Source organism: Strix aluco, chromosome 15 (assembly GCF_031877795.1).
Source record: "Strix aluco isolate bStrAlu1 chromosome 15, bStrAlu1.hap1, whole genome shotgun sequence".
NCBI lineage: Eukaryota > Metazoa > Chordata > Aves > Strigiformes > Strigidae > Strix > Strix aluco.
This window is the reverse complement of record NC_133945.1, coordinates 21,942,876-21,962,873: the sequence shown is the minus strand read 5'-3', so window position 1 is coordinate 21,962,873 and position 19,998 is coordinate 21,942,876. Positions and strand designations below refer to the sequence as shown.

Sequence of the window (19,998 nt, the reverse complement as noted above, 5' to 3'; positions counted from 1 at the left end):
CCCGGTACCGGGCCCGCCCCTCCTCGGGACGGCGGAACTTGGCGGGGCGGGGGGGGCGCCCCCCATAACGCCCCAGGGGCGGGTCCGCCCCGCAAAGAGCACGTCACGGCACAGGGCGGGACTGCCCCGCCCCGCCCCGCCCCGCCCCGCCCCGCCCCGCCGCCTGCCGAGGCCATCGATGCCAGGCGGGCGCAGCGATCCACGAGCTGCCGAGCGCGGGGGCAGCGGCGGCGGCCGGCGGGTGAGGGGATGGGAGGGCAGCGCGGGGCGGGGGCCCGAGCGGCGGAGGCCGGGGGCGGTGGGGGTGCAGGACTGGGCGGGGGGCGAAGGCTGGCGGCGGTGGCCGTTTCTCGGGCGGTTGCTCGTGGCTTCAGCGGTGGCTGCGGCTGGCGGCGGACCCCAGGCCCCAGGCCCGAGGCCGAGCGGGCGGTGAGGAGGCGGCGGCCGGGGCAGGCCAGAGCTCGGCCAGAGGCTCCCCGGTGCCCCGCCAGTGCTGGAGGAGGAGGAGGAGAGCTGCCGCGGCCGGGGCGGCCGGCCAAGCTTCGTCGCGTTTTCCCTTGAGCGGCTTCCCGCGCTGCTGCCCGGCAGCCCCGGGGTGCGCTCAGGCGGGGCGGCCAGGGCCGGCGGGGGCAGCGTCCCCGCTTCTGGTCCCCCGGAGCGCGGTCATGGGCCCGGCGCGGCTGCTCAGAGACCGTCTGTGTGCCGGGGCGGAAGGCAATGCGAGACTAAACATCCCAGCACGCAGCAGCGGGTTCTGCGTTTGGTCCGTCATTGGGTCCTTTGCCTCGGGAGGAGTCTGGAAGCTTCTTTTTTCCTGTGAACTACTAACGATTATTTGGCTGTTCTCCAGTCAAGGAATTCCCTGAGATGCTTTTATTTAGCCCTGATGCTCTTCAGCACTTTTAGAGGAGCATTTTCTGTCCAAAGTCAGTTGCACTCTAATTAGACAGGATATGCAGTAGGCAGAAGCATCTAACACAAAGCTGTGCAAGGTGTTCTGCTGGCTGTTACACATACAACACGCCTGTTGCTGGGCTGGAGGTATGACGGCACAACGCCTATGTTGTTTTATTCTGTAGCTAAAAGTTGTTGGACTTTGTTTTGCATCCTTCTCCTAGAACCTCGGTGTTAGTCACCATCTGTATTCTGAGAACAACCTGGGGGTTCTGCTTTTTTTTCCTGATTCAATGTTGGAGGGTTTAGTTGGCATCCTCTGTATGCTTGGACCGTGTATTTTTAATTTGCATGAGCGTGCATTAATCCCAGCTTACACCTCTTGCAGCGTTTGAAGCCTGGTGGAGTATCGCGATGGCAGCTCAGATGACAGATGCTCATCGGCGGTTCTTGCAGGTCCTGATGTCTCACGGGATAATGGAAGGATCAGAGGCCAGGAAGCTACACAGGTGCTGCTGTGAAATCCATAAAGGTATGTTGGGAGATGGAAGAACCATTTTTTTTTCCTGATACAGCTTACAAATAAATAGATTTCTGAAAAGCATACACTGTCCAAAAAAAGGTAAAAAACTTTAATGATGTGAGCTCTCTCTTTCCTAAAAGATCAAATAACACAGCAGTGAGGAAACTAAGTTTTAATCAGGTCAGACTCATAGAGAGCACTTTTTATTTTAGCAAAGATGTTTTTTATAGGTTATATATTTTTTAAAAAATTCATTTTTGACACCGATGCTGAAATTTCCAGAATGTTTCCCTTCATACTTATTTGGAAAGATTTCCTTTGGAATATCATGTGAAGTGTATGGTGTTACCCATCTTGAGTAAGTCTGTCGTGTCTGACAATTACATGGACAGCTGGTTAGTTTTAATATACGCTATCCCAAGCTGAGTTTTATGGCACACTTGGTTGTATACTATCAAATCTGTTTGAAGTTCACATTCAAACTTAAATAGTGCAGAAATGTGCAATCAACTCGATAAGGATTTTTTTCAGAGATCTGCTTACAGATCAGAGATCTCTATTTCATCTTCACTGATTTGAAAATGTGCTGGGCACAAATGGAAATAAAGCTGTAATGTGTTTAGCACTAATGAATCAGTAGGTATTCTATGTCAGGTGCTGGTTCCCAGAAGATAGTGAAAGAATGAAATTCTTCAATTTTCATCTTTTCCTTATTTATGAAAAAAATTGAAAAGGAAATGTGTAAGAACAAAAAGTGCCTTTTAAAAGCAAATACCCAGATGCTGTTGAAATTAGTGACTTTAAACCATTACTACTGAAAGGCAGATAACTCCAGCAAATGTTTAAATTACACATTCTGAGATGAATATGCACTGAATATATGTCTCAAGTTATTTTCTGGTTCTCTAGTATTTACGACTTTAAAAATAAAAGCCTTCACAGTTATTTGGGGGGTTTAGTCAGTTCAGGCTATCTGTGAGGCTGAGAGCTGGGCCAGCTGCAGGGGAACTGAACTGTTTGGTTGCTGGTGGCTAACCAGGGTGGTAACTCGGCATCACCGCTGCTGACTGTTCTTTCTCTCTGGTAGGAGCAGAGACTGTAGTCACTGATGTGCACGGCCTGTTGTGAGCTCCCCCTCGCTTCGTTGCCACGAGCGCTGTCCCTTCCGGGCAATTGCGCTGGTTATGTGTTTTCCTTAGAAGAAGTCAAACAGACTTCATAGGTTTTCAAACTCCTGAGCCAAAAGAGCTTATTTCAGCGCCTGTCCAAATTTCTCACTGAAAAAATGGAAGTGTGGAAAAATAACGTTGCTTTTTACAGGTTTACTCCTGTATTTGTGAAAACCAAGCCCTTATGATTTGCAAAAGAATAAATGCTAGAGATGGCCTAAGCCAGTAGCATGGCTGTAATGAGTTTGTTGTGTGTTAAGAACAAAGAACCTTAAGAAAAAAAGCTTTACAGCTAGATTGTGTTTTCAGTATGCAGGATCAGTGAGCTGTGCTGCAGTAAGAGCTGACAGTTATTCGTTAGGAAGGTTTATTTAATAGAAGGATTTAGAAAAAAAATGGCTCCATTGCAACTGCTGCCTACCAAGAACTTGATCTTTTTTCTGCGTAGTGACAGTTGAAGTGCAATGGAAAAGTTTGTGAAATTACACAGATACGGTGTGGGAGTTTGAACTGTTACAGTTTTATCAAATGTTCTACCTAGGAAGGCTTTTTCTCACGTTGGGAGGCAAAAGGGTGTTGAACTTGATTCACTGAATGGAACACTTCACCCCACATTTGTTTTATGAACAAAAGAACCAGCAATTTGACAAACCCATCCTTGTTAGGGGCAAAGTTAACAGTATCACAACTTATGAGATCATGGTAATAGCATTTTTATGAGGAAACTCGGCCTGACCGGACTGTTTCTAGATGAAGTTCTGATTTTTATGTAGTTTTTTCAAATACATCTGAAAACTGTTCAGTGCAATCAGAACAATAATTCTCAAATCAGATCAAAGCTAATGTTACTAAAACTACCTTGTTTGAATTCCTTCCTTTCTCCTGCAGGTTGTAAGCATTACGTAGCAGGGTTGTCTCCTATCTAGGACATTGATTTCCTTAAATACAGAAGGATGAAAAAGCTGCATCAGATGAAGTCATACAGTAACCAGCCTGTGCAGCCTCTGAGCAATGATCTGAAAACTTACCCTCCTGGTGTTCGGCACATTCGCTTGTTCTGGTTTATTTCAAAGCCCTAAGCCTTCTGGCCATGAGACACCTTATTTTTTTGTGTATCATCACCTGTGTGCTTCCTGTTAGCAGATAAGTGTCTATGCTAAAATCTGCTCTGAAAGAAAAGCCCCAGACGTCTGTCAAAGCGCTGCGTAGGCCCACTGGAAGGCGTACACTCCAGTCAGGGTGCAAGCCGCAGGCTTGTTGAGGAGGTTATTATAATTGCTAATGCTTTTGTACTGGAATCCCTTAATGAATGCTGTTTCTGTCTGCATTGTGTTACGGCTTCTCCAGTTATGAACCATTACAGCAAAACCGAAGGGCACGGTTAAAGCCATCTCGTAGAGCTCCAGCATTCCATAACAGCTGAGGCACCAGGCGCTCTGGGCACCCGTTCTGGGGTGGTTTGTGTGTTCTCTGAGGGTGCAAGCTGACTCTTCCTCTGCGTAGTCTGGGAAATGGTGGTGTCTGAGTTGGCTGTTGTTGGATCCCCTTACCAGACACTGGCTGTGGGAGGAGGATGCACAGAATATTATTCTGACCCTGACCCCAGCCTGAAATCAGGAAACAGTAACAATAGGAGAGTTTGTAGTTATTTTTCCTGCCGTCTTCCAAGCCAGCTGAAGTTCTTTAATAACTGAAGCTCTGGGTTTACACCACTCTGAATAGTACAGCTAGAAAGATGGTGCCTCTCACCTGGAAAACACATTTCTCTCTGTAATAGCATGACTTTTTTTATTTTTAATGGATGGTCATTCAAAAATGTTTTCTTTGCCATGTTCTTCAAGGCCAGAAGGTTAACAGAAAACACAGATATTTTATTTTGGTGTATTTTTGATGAACCTAAGGATAATTTGGAGGGACAAAATCAGGTTGCCTTTCAAACCAATGGCTGTATTTACTGAAGGATGGTATTAGGTAATATTTATAAAATTATAAAATGTAACTGCGTATTAAATTACAGTGAAGTTCATTAGAAAAATGGTTGATACAGTCCATATATGAAAGGATGTTTAGGGAAAATGGAAGAATGAGAGAAAACTACTTTTTTCCTGCCTGCTTGGATGTACAGAAGGAGTGTATTGATTAGCCATTCATTAACAGGGATTGTATCAGACTGGCTTTTGACTATGTTTTGTATTTTATTTAACGGGCTTGGTGGCTGAACTTGGAAGAAAATAACTGTTAGTGTCAACTTTAGTCTACAGCCATACCACTTTCTTAAGCATAATACATTTTGTGCTCGCCTGTTGAAAGACCCACTGAATTAATGATACATGAGAAAGAGGGACTCATAGAATAGACAGGCATTTTTGCTTTACATGTTTCTCAGGCCTTTTAGTACTTAGTATTCTAGGAAAAGCCCCAGCAGCTGCTCCTGTGAGTGACCCAGGGTGCTCATTATGCTTTTATATTGTCTGCAAAGTTCAGCTAGAGCTTAGGGGAATTTTTCTTACCTTTTTTGCAGATAACCATCTGTTTTATCAGAGAAGCGTTTGCATTGCAAAACAGCAGAAGAACCCACTGTACTGTTGTTTTGATATTTTGCTTTATAGTGCATCAAATATGGCAAAACTAGAAAAAGAAAACATGGCTCTTGGCTCCTCGGACTAGGCATTTTTGTGTAGACAGTGAAGAATATCACAGAGCACTGGCAGAAGAGGGACTGGGGAAGATCAGTGGGAGCACAGGCAGCGAGATCACGTAGTTCCTCCGCAGTACTTTGTGACAGCACAGCGAACGCTTTCAAGTAACTGCACTTCAGTGACTTCTCCTACTGGGAGAAGTGAATGCTGAGGAAACGTTTTGGTGAGGATGAGGTAGGGTTTTCTGGTGGAAAGCTGCACTCTCCCATCTCACCTCCCATTACTGGTTGTGGAAGCCACGCTCTTGCTAGGCTTGGTAGCGCTCTTGTATCTTGTCACCACGCTGCCCACGCTACAGGGACTCTTCTGGTTTTACTCTGCATTTGTATCTACTTACCCATAGAATTTAAGGTAAGAACGAGGTAATCTGTTTTTGTGTCCCATGTAATGCAGGACGTACTTTCTGCTAAATATTTTTTGCTGCACATCACATGCCTTGTAGATGGATTGAAACATAAAATGGAGAGAAGCTTATCAATTACTCGTTTAGATGTTTTGGTAACAAAGACTAAATGTATCCCTTGTGTCAAAATTCAGTACTCCCTGTGTTAACTGAAAAAAAGATTGGGTGTGTCAGTCTCAAGTTGTACTGGACCAGCATTGTGGCAGTGTAGGTGTTAGTCATCACTCGGTGGCTTGGTGATTACACTTTAAAACTGAATTCTTGGCTGTGAGTCCTTACTGGAGTTCATGGGTGAAAATCCATCTGCACCGTCTGAGTAACAGTATTTTCCCTCCCTGAACTCCTTTGCGGTCTGATGGGTTTTGCTCTAGGTTGTGTTGCAGTACGCTACCAGAAGCAGCTGACAGGTGCCAGGCAGGTGACACGACGATTTGACAAAATTACACTTGCTTCAATGTGATTATTGTTCTTGCTCTTTGTTGGTTTTGTTCACTTAAGGAGTCTGACAGATCAGAATCCTGAACTTTCTGGGCAGGAGCACCCTGTGACGGATGTTTTTGCATTGCACTACGCTACCTAGTGGGGTTTTGGGAGTGGGACCTCTGTCTGATGCTGTTACACAAGTGGTTGACTCCTATAACTGAGAACAGTGTGAAGTTAGTGATAACTAGTAGTATTTTTGAGACATCATCATTTTTCTGTTAACTCTGTTTTTTAAACCCCAGCCTGCTGAAGTCAACAGGAGTTTTGCCACTAATGTGGTTTTGTTGTGGGTGGGAGCCCTCGCAGGTGTGCGCTGGTGCTGCTGCAAGCAAAAGCCACAGCACGTGCTTCTGCAGAGTGGCTGGAGTCCATCTTCATTACAGCCAGGACAGAACTTCTGCTCGAGTTAATTTGTTTGTAGGACATGACACAAGATATTACCCGTATTTCTACAACAGTAGAATTTTAAGCTTTCTGGTATGTAACTTGATCACTTACATGCCATGAATTTGTGAAACACAAAGAAACAAGGAATCCCTTGTGTGTAAATGAAAGAAAGCAAGTATATTTTTTGTATTGTGTAATTTTCCTGGTCATGTCTTATTTTCAGTTCAGCTTAGTTCAAGTCACTGTAATTAATGGATTAATGCAGTGGGTTCCAAAGAGCGAGGCAGGATGTCTGGATCCTCCCCCTGAACTCTGTTAAGGAGCTGAGCTGCTCTGAAGCCTTAGTAGTCAGCAGCACAAGAAAATGATACATCTGCTGAATATAACAGACCTGTTTGAATTCTGCCCCACTAAGTTTTAGCTGTTACCTAGGAAAAAAATATTTCAGCAGATAAAACATAAAAAGATCTGCCTGACGTGCTTTTTCTTATTTATTTTCAGTCTACTACGCACATGATAAACTGGATTATTTCATCACCACTATTAACAGCCATCTACAGCCTTTGTTTATGCAGATCCGGAAAGGCATGTCGGAGGGTGATGGCAGAGCACATTACGCCTTGGTAAGGATGTGCCTGGTCACGCGGGCAGCTCCTTGTAGAACAGGGAAGCGACGGCCTGGGTGCACGGGAAGGGAACGCGGCAGCAAGGACTACAGCAGCGGCTCATTTCTTTAGCATAAACATTGCTTCTGTGCTGAAGTGGGATTTCCTTTTCACGGGATACTTTCTTTCTCAAGATGACTTTTTAAACTAGAAACCACGGAGAGCCCTTCAACATTAGTTTTCTTTTCCTCTTACTCAAAAATCAACCTAGCATAAAAGGGTTGCCAAGGAATGGCCTATAAAAAGTTTTCCTAGATGCTCTGCAATGTGCATGTCAGAGAGGGAAGGTTATACAGTAATTTCAAAAGACCATACAGGAGGTATTCCAACATTAGCTGCTGCTTTTAACCTTTCTGGGTCATTGTGCCAATTAAGTTGAGCTAATAATAAGTAGCAATAGCATGTGCAATAAGAATATGAAATGTCAGTAATTATTTGTCACACTGAAACAAAAATGTGCATGATACTACAGTTACTGCTGCTGTCCAGCACAGTCTCCTGGTGCAATGTATTAGTTCTGCTCTACAGAACTATTCTGTATTCGTTCTGTAGGGGGGGAGGTTGGGCTGTTGAAGAGCTTGGGCTGGGCAGAGGCTGCTGTGGAGAGCATGTGGCTGGAAGGACGGACAGAGTGCCATCTGTAAGGAACAGCCTCTTTCACACCACTTAAAGAAATGATGTTTCTGTTAATTGTAAGATGATCTATTCTTTATGCCAGAGGATCTTTTACAATTTATGGTATAGAAATACAAAGGCACTTTGATTTCAGTTTTTTTTTTTTTTTTGTAGGTGAATTTGGCAGAAACTGAAATAACTAAAATGGCATCTGACTATGCAGAAAATGAATTAGAATTGTTCAGAAAAACAGTAAGTATGTCAGTTATTAGTTAGTAAATCACATTATTTGTGAAGGTACCATCTTAAAGTGAATGGAAATGGAAATGAATGGAGATGTGCTTCAGGAACCAGTTACTGTCTTACCTCAGTTTATCCCAAATCGAACTGGGAGGTGGGGATGGAATTATGTGCAGGTAACGATTCCCTGTTGACAGTCAGCTCTCGGTGACCTGAAATCAGCAATGGGGCGGTGCTCCTTGGAGTCAGTGACCTGACATATCTGCTTTTCGTCAAACACATTTCTTCAGGATTTTCAGTTGTGATTGCTGGGTTTTTCACTGGCTTCATTAGTCTACACATTAGATTTTAATGCTAATAACATACAAGTCCGATTTCCCGATTTGAATAGAAACATTTGTCTATTGTCATTGCTTAGCCAATTAATTCTGTGTTTAATAAACTAGTCAGAATGCTGCTTTCTAAACAAGAAAACATACACTTGAGAATTTTTTGAAGTTCCAAATAGAACTATTGGGCTGAATTTCCAGGACATTTGATGTCTAATTTCTCATCAACAACTGATAATGAGTTGTGATCACAGCTGTGTATCTTGTGTGTTCTAGTGACCTGTTCTCATAGTGTCTTGAACTTTGAGGACTTTATTTCTCCAGCCACTAGAGTTCTAAAAGCTTTTTTTTTTTTGCACTCATCAAATAAAATTTTCTGTATAAACTGGGAAGAGAGGTGTACTGACTATTCTGTGACAGCTGCAAAAGTCTAATCTACATGGATAGTACCCAGTGATTTCCCTGCCCTCCCCCATTACCAGTGAAGCACCTTTACAGCCACCTCAGCAACGCAGCGCTGGCCCTGTCGTGGCACTTGTTAACTGCTGGCATGAAAACTGCATCCTGCTCTGTGATAATGAGCAGCAGGAACCTTTCCAGTCAGAGATTCCTGAAGACTGGTAATGCTGCTACAACCTTCAAGCGCCAGGTAGGTTCAGCTGTACTAATTACTCCAGAGTGGACAAACTTTAGTAGTGAGAGATTTTTCCTCAGAAGAACCTTGACAAAGAGCAGATAAAAAGAAACAGATCTGTCATCCCTGCGTACGCTCCAGGGTCCCTGAATGCAGCTTCACGTAGGCAGCACTGTACAGTTCTGTTTGTAGAAAAATTTTCTTGGCAAAGATTAAAACTGTCAGGATAACAATAACTGTTTCAGCTTTTGGCCTTTGTTTTACACTTCTGGCTCAAGCCATATACTGTATATATGCTAAAAAAGCTGCACATTACTGTAAGGTGTGTCTGATTGCATGGGTTTTGTTAATAGTTGAAAATGTTTCTTTCTGTAGATGGACCTAATCATGTTATCAGAAAATGGCTTTGCCTCTTCTACAGATATTTTAAACTTGGCTGACCAACTTAAGACAAAGAAAATGAAGAAGAAGGAAGCAGAACAAATGCTGAAAGTTTTTGTGGAGAATAAGTGGCTTTCTGAGGTAACTGCTGTATTTTTTTCAAGTGTTTGTATTTCCACAGGCCCAGCTATTATTTTCTTATGGATGTGATGGTTCAGAGCTGTTCTTTAATGATGGCAGAAATGGTTTTGTGGGACTGTGCTTATTGCTGCTGCAGTGATTTTTTTCAGAAAAAGGTAGTACTTTTACAAGGAAAAAGCCCCTCAGTAGGTCTGTACAGGACAACGTGGTTCAGCTTTTCGTACCCGCGCTCAGGGGGTGCATGTGCAACCGGGCACGGCGGCAGCAGCTGGCGCGACCTGGACAGGAGCTGGGGGAGCTCCCAGGGTGGTGGGTGCTGGTAGTTACATTTAGAACACGCTGAGCAGCGAGGCCAAACATGTTGAAAACTCCTGTACCAGAAGTGCACAGGCCATTGTGCATGTCTTTAAATCTCTTTTACTTCATGAGGGAGGAAGTGAGGTCAGCGACTGTGTGGACACTGCAGGTGCTTGCCAAGGCAAGTGAGACCTCAGTCCCTCTTCTGGATTCATCGCATCACAGATTTCAATCTGCTGCCACGCATTTACTGATGTTAGAGTGATTTAACAGAGGTTTTCAAAGATTCCTCAAGCAGTAAATTCCCAGATTTGCTGAAAGCCAGCAGAATTTCCACTAATGTGCAAATGGAGGGTCCCCAGACTGCATGTCTCTGTTAAGGAGAGCATGCTTGCTCATCTGTACCTTCCACGGACTAGACCTGTTAAAGGTGTCTGATCTTTATTCTGATCCTCTAAACAAATGAACCACGCTACTTCAAAAGTATTTTGGCTTTGCATTATATAGGTGTCAGCTTCAAAATGGCAGAAAAAAAGTGGATGTCAAATGCTTGCTAGCAGGTGGTTAGAAAGTCAAAACAGGTAAAAGGAATTAAAAGACATACATTTCACCACTTGTTTCTCTAGAGAAATGGAGAATATACTCTGCATACTCGCTGCATAATTGAGATGGAACAGTACATTCTCACCAACTATCCAGACACGGCGAGGAAGTGCAACATCTGTCACAGCCTGGCCATCCAGGTAACGTCGGGTTTATTACTGCAGCAGCATCTCCCCAAGTGCTTCTGTGGTCATAGCTGAAGTGTCTGATACCTTCCCAAGGACTAGGCAGGCACTGGAAAATTCTGCTCTTGTAAGTTGGTAACGGAGCTCATGTATATAAAGAAAATACCGCCCCTCCCCCCCCCTTTTTTTCAGTGTATTTTATCTTCTGTCTTTGGAAAAAAAACTTGTCTTGGAGTGGTATATCCCCCAGTATAAACTGGGAGATGGTGAGCTCACCCCGTGAGGAACATTATTGTGCTGTCTTGCTTTCCAAAGCCAGCAGGGTAGAGATGAATACCTTACCTTTAAACAGGCCAACAGTTAAGTGTTCGCTGTCTTGTCTTTGGACCTTAAAACCAGCAGTCCTCACGTGACACACGCTCATCTTTGGCCCTGGGAGTCTGGTTCAGGAATTGCTCGTGCCTGGGTCTCCAGAATGACCATGTATGCTTGTGGAGACCACGCTACAGCACTGTACTGTGATAGCTGCACGTTACCAGTTTAGTTTTGCCCAAGTCGTTACAGCCTGAACTCTTATTCCAAAGCTACGGCATCCTCTTGCTCCTTGGCCCTGCACCTTCTCATATTCCCAACTAACATGTTTCCATGTCACTTTTCCCATCCCAACTGGTCTCCTTTATTGCACCCAAATAGCTCATTGTCATCTTTCAAGCTAAATTCTGTCCATATAGGGAAATGGTATTTCCTAGTCTCCAGGAAAATATCTCCTTTTATCACTTACCAGCCTTGACGCTAGAGTATCCACCAACTACCGTGTGAAGTGTTCTCTGGAATAGAGCACTGTGTATCTGCTGCTCTTTGCAACAACTTTGTATTAAACTGAAGGACAAGTTAGAAAGATCTTTTTTTAATCAACACTTCTAATTTCAGAGCCAAGTATGTGAATCCTGTGGAACTGGAATGCATTTACCTTGTGTCAGAAAGTACTTTAGAGCTCAGACTGAACCACGATGTCCACAGTGTAACACCACCTGGTCTTGTGACATTCCAGGTACGGAGCAAGCTATTTTAACAAAAATTGAGTGTGATAATACTAGAGAATGGACTGATACTCAGTGACACTGCCTCTATTATTTATAACTGTAGCTGAGTATCAGTCATTTCTGACCCCAGTTGCGTTTCAGGCAGCAACCAGACACGGGCAACATGAGCGCTGCCGTGCCGTGAGGAAGCCCAACGGTCACCAGCGGGTCCTGCGCAGGTGGAGGCTGGGGGGGGAACGACAGACACAATGCGACACTAAAACTTCTGGAAATACTGAGCTTCTAAGAAGAGCACAATCTGTTCGGAATTCCTCTATTTAGCCAGGGAAACTGGACATTCTGAACAGGCACGCAGGACTGTAGAAAACATTTTAAAAATATAGAGGTTATACAATATAATGCATTTTTGTGTTGTTCATTAGCCTTCCTTTTGTTTTCTCTCCAGGTACACATCCAAGAGACTCCCAGTCACCATCCAGAACACGGAGAGCAGAGAAGAGCTTCACTCTCAGCACTCGATGAGGATAGTGAAACCTGCTTTCAGTGACATCTTTTTTCCCCACTCTTGCAGAATAGCCAGACTGTATTCATTTAGTAACAGTGTATTATTCAGTGTACTTCTTTTTTCCTGAAGTTTTATGAATCTTACAATAAAACTATCATTGACCTTCCTGCTCTCCTTCAGAGTTATGCCTGCACAGCTTTCCGGGAGGCTGTTTTGTTTTTGTAGTTCTCCATATTCCTGGGTTGGGAGTTGGTGCACGTTTGGCAGCGAAGGATGCAAATGTTTGACTGGGAAGGGCAAGAATTTTCCCAGCTTGACTGGGAAGGGGCAATGCCAGCTTATGTCCGCAAAGTGTTGAGAAAATTAGCCTTAAGATTAGCCTTAAGATTCTTTTAGTTTTTAGTACTAGCACTTCACTCTCCAGTTTTATGTAAGGATGCTTTTCCCCATAGGAGTGACCTGAAGAGAAGAACTAGATCTTGCCAGGGCAAAAGATAGGGCAGCGTATCTTTTCCTTGGTAGAAACGTGTGGCACTGCAGAAGCAGAGTCAGCAGTCTGGGTGACAATCAAAGTATGGTTAAGCTTCAGTTTATTTAACTGCAATTAAACTATGGATTAACTACAATTAATTATGTTCCTAGGCCTTAACACTGGTAACTTTTCCCTTATAGGAAACTGATATCTTTCTTCATATTAGCTTTATTTTTTTTAAAACTTACTGAAGCTTAGGGCAGCACCATCCCTCCCTGTTTATGTAACTCCAGTTTTTACCGTTATTAAACCCAAGCAGATGACACTGACCTGCTGTTCAGTGTATTCGGAAGCGGAGTCCTGGCAGTGCCCACGTGCAGAGCTGCTCAGAGGCACACGCGTGTACAGGGCGATGGCCCAACAGATGCTCTGTATGAGGCACTCCTATCAGACACACCCACAAAAATAAAGTGGCTGTAGCATCTTCTTTCCACTTACCCACCCACATTCCTCCACCATGCTGAAGTGAGAGTTCGTTGGGTTTTGGTTCATTTTTAATCTACTTCTGACCTCTGGACAGGGAAGAACATTCTCATGCTTAAAAAGAATTCTCTCGTGAGAAGATGCCAGATGCTCCTTTTTCTGCCTGTTAATTCCTATTACAGTGCTAAGTTCAAGCCTTCTTCAGAGCTACGACCACCAGAAGCTGACAGAGAAGCTGATATCAAGCGATTGTACATAGTGCCAGTATTTAACTGGAATAAACAGAACCTGCCCAGGCATCAGAATACAAGACTGAAACGCCGCCTTTTGGAAATTGGGAAACTTGTCTAAGTCAGGGTTTTCCACATCAACCTGTAAGAAACCAAAACGATCATCAGTAGAATGTCTTTCCTCAAACATGATTTGATAAAGTTGCATTACTGATATTAAAATTTCAGGCAACTATTTACCTGACTAGTGTTGTGAAGAATTTGGCTTTCATGTGGGTACAGGTTTTCTGAATCTTGTGGTGAATAGAGACGGATATACTTTCTTCCGAACACCTGTATATGAGACAGTAAATGTCTTCCATCTGCCATTAACCTGCACTTTACTGGAAACTGTGGGCCATAGCTGGCATTTCACAAAAATGCACCTGACTGCAAGTAACGTCATTATCTTTGTTAGTAATGAACAGACACTGCTATAATAAAAAGCTAAATCAAACTACGGGAATTCAAGCACCTGCTCCCTTGGAGCAGATAAGAATTTGAAATACCAGAAAATGCCTTTAACCAACTGACTTTAAATTCAAAGTTTAAGGTACCCAATTTATTCAATGCTATTCGGGCTCTACGTAGCTAGAAAGTTATTAGAACTGGGAATAAGGAGGTTGGGCCACCAGTGCAGCTCACGCGAGCCAGCAGGCAGAGGTACCCACGCAGAGCGACTGCTAAGCTGCCCTGTGCTCCTTCGGCTCTTCTTTCTGCACCATCGTCACAGCAGTTCTTTCACTGGAGCACTTAACGGGACGACGAGAATTCACAAGGCGAGCGGCTGCCCTGAACTACAGCGAGGTGTTGGAAGGAACAAGGGTCAGACTGACCCTGCGTCGGCGCCAGCAGGACGCCCGCGGAGGGCAGAGGGGACGTTTGCGCTGCTTCTGCCGGGACTTGGGATGTTGTCAAGGGCCAGGCATGATCCTCTTTGTTTGGCACTGTCACGCTAACTGGTAAGTCAGTACTCTAACCACAGCACCCTGGGGGGCATTACACTACCAAACCAGTCCTAACCGAGCTGCTTTTCCTCTGCCTTAACATCACTATTTCCTGAGATCCACCCCCAAGCCGTGATGCCCGATGCTCAGAGCTTACTGCTCCGAGGGCAGCACATGAACGTACTCCAAAGGCTGGACGAGTGTCCATGTATCCCTGCCCTGTAAAATGAGGGTAAGTAATGGTCCACCTCAGTGAGGAGCTCTCATGGCCTGCAAGACTACACTGAGTATTAAGTTGCAGTAGCAACAAATGCAACAGAACAGCACCACAGTATCTGCATATTCTCTATCCATCAGTTGTTCATCAAGTTGTCTGCTACCCTTGTCTCTAGCACTTACACACCATAAGCAATTTATCTAGCTATAGCATTAATGGCAGATGTAGATAATTAAAAGTACAAACCTGGGCTAAAAAATTTTGCTGGGGATCCTGATGAAGAGGTGAAATTGTGCCTTCTGGACCAAACCAAGCGTTAATGGTGATGTGATCTTCCTCCCCTTCCCCCAGGCAGCAGTAGTCAGGGATGCTGATATCCTCTTTCAATTCTGGGATCTAGTCCCATAAAGAAATAAACATTAAAAAGGGTATGTGCTGACTTGCCAAAGTATGTAATTCATAGAACAGAGGAACAATGCTTGACACAAAGGAAACAAATGACCTGCTTGTCCAGCACAGGCAGGAGAGAGGTAGCTGCACTGCTAGGAATCTGCAGGAAACGTCCTCACACTTTCTGTCCTAGCAAGGAGATTCTTTTGGAAGGAGAGGTGGGTTTCTCGTTCTTCAGAGACCCTTTGCTTTAGCAGAAACCAGAGGAACCCACAAGAATAAGTAGGTTTGCTGTTCATGGAAAAGGAGCAGCCGATCTTTTATACACTAAACTTGCTTCTCTGAGATTCCTTTTTGCATCTCCCACCAACCTAATCTCTGGTTAACCGAAAAGACGTTTCAGATTACGGCGAACATTATCACCACTGAAGACTGTTTCCTGTCCAAATCTCTTCCCTGACTTACATGTTCTTTGGGGAAATACTGCTGTCCAGGTGATATCCCTGTGGGTACATGATACATCGTACTGGAACAGCACTAAGACTGAATGTCTTCACCCCTGAAAGGGTTTTGTTTCCACGCCTTTCAGCCAAATGGAACAAACCCGTCCCTCTGCTCTTTCAAATTGTGGGAATAGAAACTTAAATACTGTGAATGCTCTGTATGCCCTTCCCTCTAGTAGAGTTGACATCCTCAGAGATGACCTGTGCTACAGAGGGAACACTTGACTGCAGAAAGATAAAAACACTCCTTCAGTTTTACCTGATCAAAAAGCTGGTGCTGGGCAAGGTATCCTACACCGTTCTGAAATTACAGCAGAGAAAGAAAAAAAAATGTATAGTGACATATAGGGTAAGACTTCTCAGTCAGTTCATTTACTTACAGGTAACATCCATTCCCAATGTTCTATTTCAGAGTACTAGAATTGTTTCAACAGCTGACTAGTGTAACAGGTCTTCTGAAACAGTGACTTACAGCTACACTGAAATTGTAAGAGTGTGGATATACCCTCACAATCAACAAACTATCCAGCTCGAGTTCCTGGGAGAAGCCCAGCCACAATCCTGCTGTGTCTCAACAGTTCTGTTGTCAATCCCGTGATGCTGCTGGCACAGCCCAGCCCACCCGCACTCCTCGAGTCCCCCGGCACTCTGCTCCAGGCTGCGCCACAGACCCACGCCAGCAGCATGTGGTCCTTCCCGCCAGGCAGCTAGTAAAGAGAAACGAGGGCTTCAGAACCTCAGCTCTGAAAGCACATGGACCTTCAATTGCTAATCAACTCTTTGTTTTTTTACCTGGTGGCACATGAATTTGGATCTTGATCTGAGATCTCACTGAACAGTTTAATAACCAAGAGGAACAAAACTGCTGGCTGAGGATCCCGTATCCTTAGACTCCGCCATTCAGGCTTTTGCTGCAGAAGGTATCCATCTATTCATCAAATTCCAGCTGCTGTACATTTGATTATATACAAAAATCAAACCTAGCTATTGTTGCAGTAACTACTTGTAGTCTCAGATCTTGAAAATGTCAGCCCTTTTAATTCAGAGTTGTGCTTATAGCATATCCCGTTCCTTGACATCACCTCTAAGCATGTTTGTTCCAAGCAGAAATTCTGTACCAGTAACACACCGCTGTATTTGGAGATGAAAAAAATGAGAGTAACAGACCTCATTCACAATATACTGGTCGACGAAGTCACTGACAGTCATGAGCTTCTGGGACCATTCCTCATCTGTGTATCGGGTACCCAATTCCACGGGGACTGTGCGGCACCCTGCGACTTGACAAAAATAGTCCACACTGAAATAAAGAAAGTTCCATTACCCTCTTATACCACTCTTCTTACTAAGTCTGAATATAAGGCAATCAATCAAAGTTGATCTGTTAAGAGTAATAAAACTTTACTACCAATAAGCTTCTTCTGTCTAAAGCCACCCAACCAGAGACAAAAGGCAGCAGAAAATGATGCGAGCAGCAAGGAAACAAGTAGTCAAGTTTGTGTGTACATTATGCCACAATTGCCTGTTTTGGTTTGGTTTAAAACCTTGTCTACCTCAGTTAATTATTGTTTCCTTAAGACCTAAGGAGATTTACGCTGTTATTCTCTCTTATCTAGGGATGGCTAATCTTTTTGCTGCCTGCTGCCATGTTTGCTAAATAAAACGTTGTATCTTTATATCATTAACGGCAGGTCAACGCCCTGTCATGACAAACTCTGCACACAGGTGCCAGTAATATCCATCCCGGCTAAAGTCAGGGGAATGACTTTGATGGGCGATATACATCCTGCCATTGACAATGATATTAACTACACGAAGAAGTTCAGCTTTTTAAGTGTCTGATGTTAAGCAGTGGAGTACCTTCCCTCAAAAAAGAATAAAACCCCTATGAAATAACAAGTGTGTTCAGTTAATGTCAATTTTACCGTTGGCTGTGGAATGAAAGCAATTGCTTAAAGTAAGCACAAGTGCTTTTTTTCCCTTTTCTAAGGAATCATGAGCTTTATCTCACAAATATTCAATTCTCAGTATGGGAAACGTTGGCTTCGTTGTTTCCATTACACAAGCATCACAATGTTACTACTCACTCCTGAATGGGGGTGTCTGAAACTCAATGCTCAAAACATGACAATAAACAAACATCGGTGCTTACACTTGTGAATGGAAAAGCCAGTTGTGCTCACTCCCACGTCTCTGAAGTTCACCTGCCACTGCAGTAATTATCAGCAAGTTCCGAGACTTAAAAATCCCTGATCTGTGTCCAACACAGACCCACCCGAGCTGTGAGCAGCTCCCTGAACAGGCAGCAGTACGTGCTCGTCTCTGGTTTCCAGCTGCGCGGTACACAGCAGAGCCCCCAGAGCCCCAGCAGAGCCCCCCAGAGCCCTGGCAGAGCCCCGGCAGCCAGGGCCGCAGCTGCCCACCGTGCCGTCCCGGCCACGACCGGACCCCCGGTGCAGCGTAGGCTCTGCCACGATGCTCCGCGCAGTTTGATGTGCTTCCCTCACCCACGGCGCAGCTTCCACGGAGCAAAGACAACGTCGGAGCAGGAAGGTGCTGCCAACAAAAGTCGCTGCTGATGGCACCTGTCTCCTGGAAAGGTCTCTGCTGCTCCACCGACACCTGACACATTGAAAATAACCCTCGCCCGTACTCGGATAGGGAAGAAACTCTTATTTCTCACCTCCACTTCTTCATACATGGCCAGTGATCCATAATTCCCTCCAAGACCACAGGCTTCTGGGGGATCAGGTAGTTGTCTCGGAAATGCTCCAGCGACGGGCAGCGGAGGTGAGGAAGCACATCCTCGGGGTGCAGAGCAGGGACGGGGCGGGGGGCGGTCCGGACCCTCTGCAACAGACACCTTCCTCTCCAGCACCTGCGGGCCAAGGCCTCCGCGCCCCGGGGAGGGGGATACCGGCACTGGGGCTGCGGAGCAGGGAGACAACGTGGGGGGGGGGTGGGGGGGAGCCCGAGGGGGCCCGGCCGGAGAACGGGGGCGGGGGGGGGTGCGGGGAGCCCAAGGGAGCGGGGCTGTGAGGGGAGGGGGAAGGAGCCGCGGGGTCACACGAAGGGGAGGGGGAAGGAGCCGCGGGGTCACACGAAGGGGAGGGGCTCTCGGGAGCGGGCCGAGCCCGGGGCCGCGGTGGGGGCGCGCAGGGCCCAGGTCCCCTCAGGGCGGCCGGGCCGTACCTGGGCGCTCCCCGCGGCTGCGGCGCGGCCCGTCCCGGGGGGCAGCTGCGCCTGCAGGACGCGGACGAGGCGGGCGAGGACGTTGTCCAGGACAGAGGCGCCCATGAGCAGCCCCATGTCGCAGAGGCGGACGGCGGGCGGCAGCGGGCGGCCATCGGCCACCTCGGCCAGCGCCCCGAAGAGGCAGCCGTAGGCGTAGACCTGCCGCCAGGCCTTGCTGACCTCCCGCCACGGCCCCGCGTTCAGCCTCTCCCAGGAGTAGTCGCGCAGGACGTCCCCCAGCCGCCGCAGCTCCGTCGCCGCCGCCCCGCCGGGCCGCCCCGCCGCGCCGTAGAGCAGCCCGCGGGCCCGCCGCAGCAGCGGCAGGACGCAGTCCTCCACCTCGCCGCTCAGCGCCAAGGTCAGCCCCTCCGCGGCGCGGGGGAGCAGCGCCCGCGCCTCCGCCCAGAGCGCGCCGGACGCCGCGGGGACGGCCGCCGCCATGGCAGCGCCCCCCGGCCGGCTGCCGGCCTCCGAGGCGCTGCCGGATTGGGGCGGGCCTGGGGGGCGGGCCGGGGCGGGGTAGGCCGCGGTAGGCCGCGGCGGGGCGCGGGGGACAGGCCCTGGTAGGCCGCAGGGGGGAGGCCGGGGTAGGCCCCGGTAGGCCGCGGCGAGGCGGGCGCGGGTCCGGGCCCAGTTTGCGGAGCGGCGCCGTGCCGTGCCGGGCCGCCCGAGCAGCAGCGGGGCCGATGGCCTGACGCGGCCCGGGACGCTCCCGCTCCCGGTCGGCCCCTCCCCGCGGAAGTAGCGTTGACGCCGCGTCGCGGGAGCGGGGCGGCCCCGGGGACCGCGCCTGAGGCAGCCGGGCCCCGCCCCGCCCCGCCCCGCTCCGCCCCGCTCCGCCCGGCGCGGTGGGGCCCTGCGGGGCCGCCGGCGGCTGCGGCCGCGGCCGGGCCTCCCCGGTGCCCCGGTGGAGGGGCCGGGGGCCGACTAGCGGTGGCGGCCGGTGCCGTTACCCCGCTCTCGTACTCGCGCCTGCGGTCGGTGCCGGCGGCCGGGGCGGTGGCAGCCGCGGGCTGTGCTGGGCGCTGCTCTCGGGGGTGTTTCTCAGAGCAGGTTTTCCGAGCCGGGCGGTCCCTGGCTGCCGCGGGCCGGCGCTGCGGGCTGCCGCTGGGGGCAGGAGCGCACGCCGCGATCTTTCTTGCGTTTGTGCCCTTGGGCTGCTACAGGTCTTCGTGCAGCTGCATAACGAACCGGAATGGAAACCTCTTCTAGATTAAAAAATACTCATTTTCTCAGGTTAGTTTTAGCCCAGCTCAGTCTCGTCCCCTGGTTCATCACGTCACTCTGTGCTTTCACAGATGTAAAGACGGGGGCGATAGGGGTTTAGGCGGGTGGAGGAAGTAGAGC

At 47.4% G+C, this 19,998-nt stretch overlaps 2 protein-coding genes across 2 annotated transcripts; one reads left to right on the top strand and one right to left on the bottom strand.

Annotated features, from left to right (window-relative positions):
* The first annotated feature begins 158 nt into the window (after positions 1–158).
* Positions 159–12,303, top strand: NSMCE1 (NSE1 component of SMC5/6 complex). The gene is made up of 8 exons (XM_074840893.1): positions 159–241; positions 1,283–1,426; positions 7,060–7,181; positions 8,013–8,090; positions 9,417–9,563; positions 10,487–10,603; positions 11,519–11,639; positions 12,077–12,303. Exons 2-8 carry the CDS (start codon positions 1,309–1,311, stop codon positions 12,151–12,153), a joined length of 780 nt encoding a protein of 259 aa, XP_074696994.1. The 5' UTR covers positions 159–241; positions 1,283–1,308; the 3' UTR covers positions 12,154–12,303.
* Positions 12,304–12,709: 406 nt separating this feature from the next.
* On the bottom strand, positions 12,710–19,418 carry KDM8 (lysine demethylase 8). Its single transcript, XM_074840892.1, has 7 exons — positions 18,610–19,418; positions 18,101–18,267; positions 16,585–16,717; positions 15,677–15,718; positions 14,771–14,920; positions 13,562–13,654; positions 12,710–13,463 (listed from the first exon to the last, which is right to left on the bottom strand). The coding sequence occupies exons 1-7, from the start codon at positions 19,090–19,092 to the stop codon at positions 13,299–13,301; spliced, it is 1,233 nt and encodes a 410-aa protein (XP_074696993.1). The 5' UTR covers positions 19,093–19,418; the 3' UTR covers positions 12,710–13,298.
* Between the last annotated feature and the right edge of the window lie 580 nt (positions 19,419–19,998).